General features: G+C 41.8%; 1 protein-coding gene across 1 annotated transcript in view; it reads right to left on the bottom strand.

Moving 5' to 3' along the window:
* LOC117429768 (paramyosin-like) overlaps positions 1-5,000 on the bottom strand; it is a gene marked incomplete in the record, with an annotated part of 95,155 nt that overhangs the window by 32,788 nt on the left and 57,367 nt on the right. Inside the window, 1 exon segment of the mRNA XM_058999168.1 lies at positions 4,545-4,618. Coding sequence (XP_058855151.1) covers positions 4,545-4,618 — 74 coding nt within the window.

Here is a 5,000-nt window from a genome sequence, read left to right as displayed (position 1 = left end):
TTTTGTGGATTAGGAAAGAAAGTTACATGAAATAGTGAGCGGGCAACCCCCAGGTATTGCAGGCTCGGCAGCCCTACGCAGTGGAGGGGCTTCTCCCTCTCGCGCTGGAGACAGTGGTACCTGGGCTGCTGTTCTCTCCATATCTGCCTCTAGGTAGCAGAGGACCATCTCCACAACCTCCTTCAGCGTGCTTGGGCTGTCCTCGCCGCCAGGCCCCCATCTGTCCCCATCCCTCTGCCTCAGGGCATACACTGCCATCGGCATGGACTGGTCTCCACAATCCAGTCCCTTAATCAGCTCCATATATGCATCCCTCTCCATTACTCAAAAATCCAAAAAACACTCTTCTTGAAAAAAAAAAAGAAAGAAAAATAAACTGCACCCGCAGTATCTGTGGCCTGGCTCATGGAGGCGCTGTTATCCCACGCAGGACACCATATGTGAAAAGGATGTGGTGATGTCAGGCCAGGAAATGAATGCACAACACACAGGCAATTGCGGGGCAAAAATGAGATGCAATGGTGCTCAGCTTTTAACAAATCAAATAGAAGGTTTACACAAAACAAAACACTAACCAAACAAAACGGCACGAGGGCCAAAACAAACAAACAAACAAACAAACAGACGGAACAAAACAAGTATCGTGCTGGTGTAGACCCAGCACGCGTAGCAACTGTTTAACCTTTTTAGTTTTACTTTCTTTACCTCCCGACTCGTTCCGCCTCGTGAACACACCAACCCCGTGCAGCCAAAGCTGCAGGTCTTTTATAGTGGTGACCGAGGGATTAATTAGCTATCAATTATCCTGTTAACCCCTCGGTCATGTTCTGCATGGGTTTACTAAAGATGCAGGACTGTCAGCCAATTCAATAATTACTAGCCGACAGTCACGCATTCTCACGAGGTATTTTAAAATACACAAAACAATAACAAATAATGGCAGACGGCACCTCGCTCGTCCTGCCAAATAACAAATCAAAACTATGTCATATAAAATACATAATAAATAATACAAATACAAAATAATAATAAATATGCACAGGGGCAGGGAGTACCCCGTCACAGATGTCTATAATTATTTATTTCAGCAATTTTTTTGCAAAACTCCAAAAATGCTAATTCAAAAGTATCCATACCCTCTGATGTTATGACAGTATTGTCTACAAGGTGCTAGAAATTTCAATATGATAATGCAGAACCTAATTCTAGAAAAGTCTAGAAAATTCTGGATTGTAGGTGAACATTCTTAGAGAGTATAAAAGGGTTAGACATGTGATGATTTATGTCATTACCAATAAAGTCAATATGGCAAAAAGTAAAGAGCTATCTGCTACTGTCACAACGCTCCCTCGGTCTGGAAGAAAGAAGGTTCTTTCACCAAGAACAAGTAGAAGAATTGTGAGGAATGTTAATAACAATCCGAGATTGACTGACAAAGATATTCAAAGTGAATTGGCTGCAAGTGGGACTGGGGTTTCCATTTCAACCATAGGTCGAGTATTGCATGGTGAAGGTCTCAATGGTTGCAGGCCAAGGAAAAAGCCACTCTTAGGAAAATGTCACAAGGACAATCGCTTAAAGTGTGCAAAACGGTATTTGAATGATGGATATGTGTTCTGGTCTATGGTTTTGTGGAGTGATGAAACAGAAATCGAGCTATTTGGTCACACTGATAGTCGTTACGTTTGGAGAAAGTCTGGTGGGGCGTACAAAGAAAATAACACCATACCTACTGTCAAACATGGAGGTGGTAATATCCTTCTATGGGGCTGCTTTTCCTCTAGTGGCACAGGAAATTTAGAGCCAATACATGATAAAATGGATTCCATAGCATACCAAAAGATATTGGCCAATCACCTAAAACCCTCCGCTACAAAACTTGGTGTATTTATTTATTTATTTATTTTTTATTTATTTTTTTTTTTATTTTTTTTTCACCCCAATTTAGCATGCCCAATTATTATCTGTATCCCCGGCTCACCGCTCGCAACCCCCCCGCCGAGGCTGAAACACGCGTCCTCCGAAACGTGCTCCTTCCAAGCCGTCATTTTTCGCACTGCAGATCCACAGCAATGCTACCAGACCTATAGTGCCGGAGGACAACACAGATCTGGCGGCTCCGCTGCAGAGCCACAGGCGCCCTATCGGCCACAGGGGTCGCTGATGCGCGGTGAGCCGTGGATTCCCCTGCCGACCTAAGCCCTCCCTACCCGGGCAGCGCTCAGCCAATTGTGTGCCGCCCCCTAGGAACTCTCGGTCACGGTCAGCTGTGACATAGCCTGGATTCAAACCAGCGATCTCCAGGCTATAGGGCACATCCTGCGAGGAGCGCCTTTACTGGATGCGCCACTCGGGAGCCCCCAAAACTTGGTTTAAAGCGCTACTGGATGTTACAACACAACAACGATCCAAAACACACATCATACTTCAGAATGGTTAAAAAAGAATAAAATGAAGGTTCTGCAATGGCCTAGTCAAAGTCCCGATCTAAATCTGATTGAGAATCTTTGGTATGAGTTGAAGAAGGCTGTGCACAAGAGAAGTCCTCGGAATTTGAATGAACTGGAACAATTTTGCATTGAAGAATAGTCAAAAATCAATAAAGAATCATGCCAAAAGCTCATTGACAAATAGCCTAATTGTTTAAAAGAGGTTATTATTGCTAAAGGTGCCTCAACTAGCTATTAATTTCATTTTCCTTGTCAGGGTATGAATACTTTTGAATTAGCATGTTTGGAGTTTTGCAAACAAAAATGCTGAAATAAATCATTTAGACATCTATTTCTTGTAACCTTTTTTCCTCATCCACAAAAGCAAAACTTTTGCTACAAATTTTCTAGAGTATTTTCTAGAGTAGTGTTATTAGTAACACTAATAAACACTAATAAATCAATAGAATCTAAAAAAATAATAATAAGCCCAATTGGAATTTGGTCTTTTTAAAAGCAATCTTATTATTTTTATTTTAGTAAATGTACCACATTTTCACAGAACAATTGTTCTTTCAGGCCACTGTCAGTCACACACCTGAAAACACAAGACAGCTGGTTGTTTAATCTACCATTAGCTACGGACTTGGCTTCCTCTACTTGTGCATCTAGCAGAACCTGAGGCACCGAGGAGATGAAGCCGTTCTGAACCTTGTTAGAGGAACAGAGTATACTGTGGCTATTGACAAGTGATTGACATGCTGTCGTAGTCACAAATCAGAGACAGTAATTCCACATAATTACCTCTATTTGAGGAATAGGTGCCTTCATCATGCCCTTGAATGCCAGCTCTTACTTGCTCATTGTGATGTATTATATCCCTACGCTTCTGCTCATCGAGTTGAACATCAATCCGGGTTTGTCCAAAAGTTTTGAGCGTTACAGTGGCTCGAAAGCGACTTTGGGAACGCTCATGTTTTTGTACTGACTTCGTTTGACATCCTAAATTGCTGTAGCCAGTGCTGTTCCATATCGCCTTTTCTGTACTGAACAAAAGACAGTTCCAGCAGTATACTTGTTTAAATAACTGAGAGTTACCGGTAAGCCAATGAATGTTGGAAGTGGCGAGTATATCCCTTCCCTTCCTGTGCCAGCTCGGGTATCTGTGGTGTATACCTCCCTTTTTTAACAATCTCCAATTTTTCTCAGAAAGCTCTTCTTGAAAATTGATTCATAACCAAATCGACTATGATGTCTCTATTGTCTGATGTTTTTTTTTTTTAATTTGTAAAAAGCCATTCAAAAATATTACTTTGAAGTTCTCAATATAATTCTCATTAACACTCTCTATGATAAGCAATATCGTTCAAAAGTCCGCTATTCTTACACCGCGTACCCTAGCATATTTATGTCCTGCCTCTGCTCACTAATGACTGGACTGCTGCAAAACCAGGGCAGATAGTTGATTTTCCTATTGGTTAAACTCCCAATTATGTCCCACCTCTGCTCACTCATAATTGAACACCTGCATAACAAGGGGCAGATATTTGACTCTCCCATTGGTTAAACCTACTAAAGACTTCTGACTGTTTATGTCCCGCCTCCGCTCACTTATGATTGGACTGCCATGGACAAAATGCAGTTCTATTGGCTGATTTTATTTTATATAAAACAATTAAATTCTGCACGACTAAATTGTAAAAAAACATTAATATGCGATCAAGTACTGGCTAGGCAATGAAATTATTTTCTTAGAATGTCTGCTGTCATCCAGAACTATAAAACATGTTATATGGCTGTAAGATATGTAGCAATAGTAAAATAAACTAGTCAAATATTTCGACATTTCAACGTTGTCCTCAATTGCTATCCTGTGGTTTATGAGGCTTCTTCTATGTTAGGGTTTGCTGTCGGCTCCACAGCTAGGTGTTCAGATCTCTTAATAGATTGAAGTGTAGTGCTGGCTGCACAGCTGTGAAGACCTCAGTAACATCCTGTACTTTACTATCACTACGAGCAAGCTGCTTACGTCAGGTTAAGGCAACACAAATTGTGATTGAGTCACGGTTTGAGAGCCATGGTCCTGAAACTCGTAGAGAGAGAGAGTACACTCACTTCTGTACCAGATCCTGCTCCACAGATGCCAGGGCCTGCTCCAGTCTCCTCTTCTCACCGCTGCACTCCGACACCTGGGAATGGAAAAACAGGAAGCCATTTGAATGCAACTGGACCCCACTTTCAAATGAATGGGATTTTATAAACCACAGGCTTACAAAAGATTGGTTGATATAAAACTGTGAACTTTTTGACAATTATATTTCGTATTATTTTGAGTCTGGAATGATACTGCCTTGAGTCACCAGACTCCTTCACTGCTGAAGCCGAGCACAGAGTCTGGAATGATACTGTCTTGACTTGAGTCATCGACTCCTTCACTGCTGAAGCTGAGCACAGAGTCTGGAATGATACTGCCTTGACTTGAGTCATCAGACTCCTTCACTACCAAACCCTGCACAGGAGTAGGACAGCAAGCACATCTACAAGGTACAGGCTGACTCTAACCCTAACCCT

Source organism: Acipenser ruthenus, chromosome 24, assembly GCF_902713425.1.
Source record: "Acipenser ruthenus chromosome 24, fAciRut3.2 maternal haplotype, whole genome shotgun sequence".
In the NCBI taxonomy this organism is placed as follows: Eukaryota; Metazoa; Chordata; class Actinopteri; order Acipenseriformes; family Acipenseridae; genus Acipenser; species Acipenser ruthenus.
Note: the sequence above shows the minus strand (reverse complement) of the source record. Positions and strands in the feature narration are given on the sequence as shown.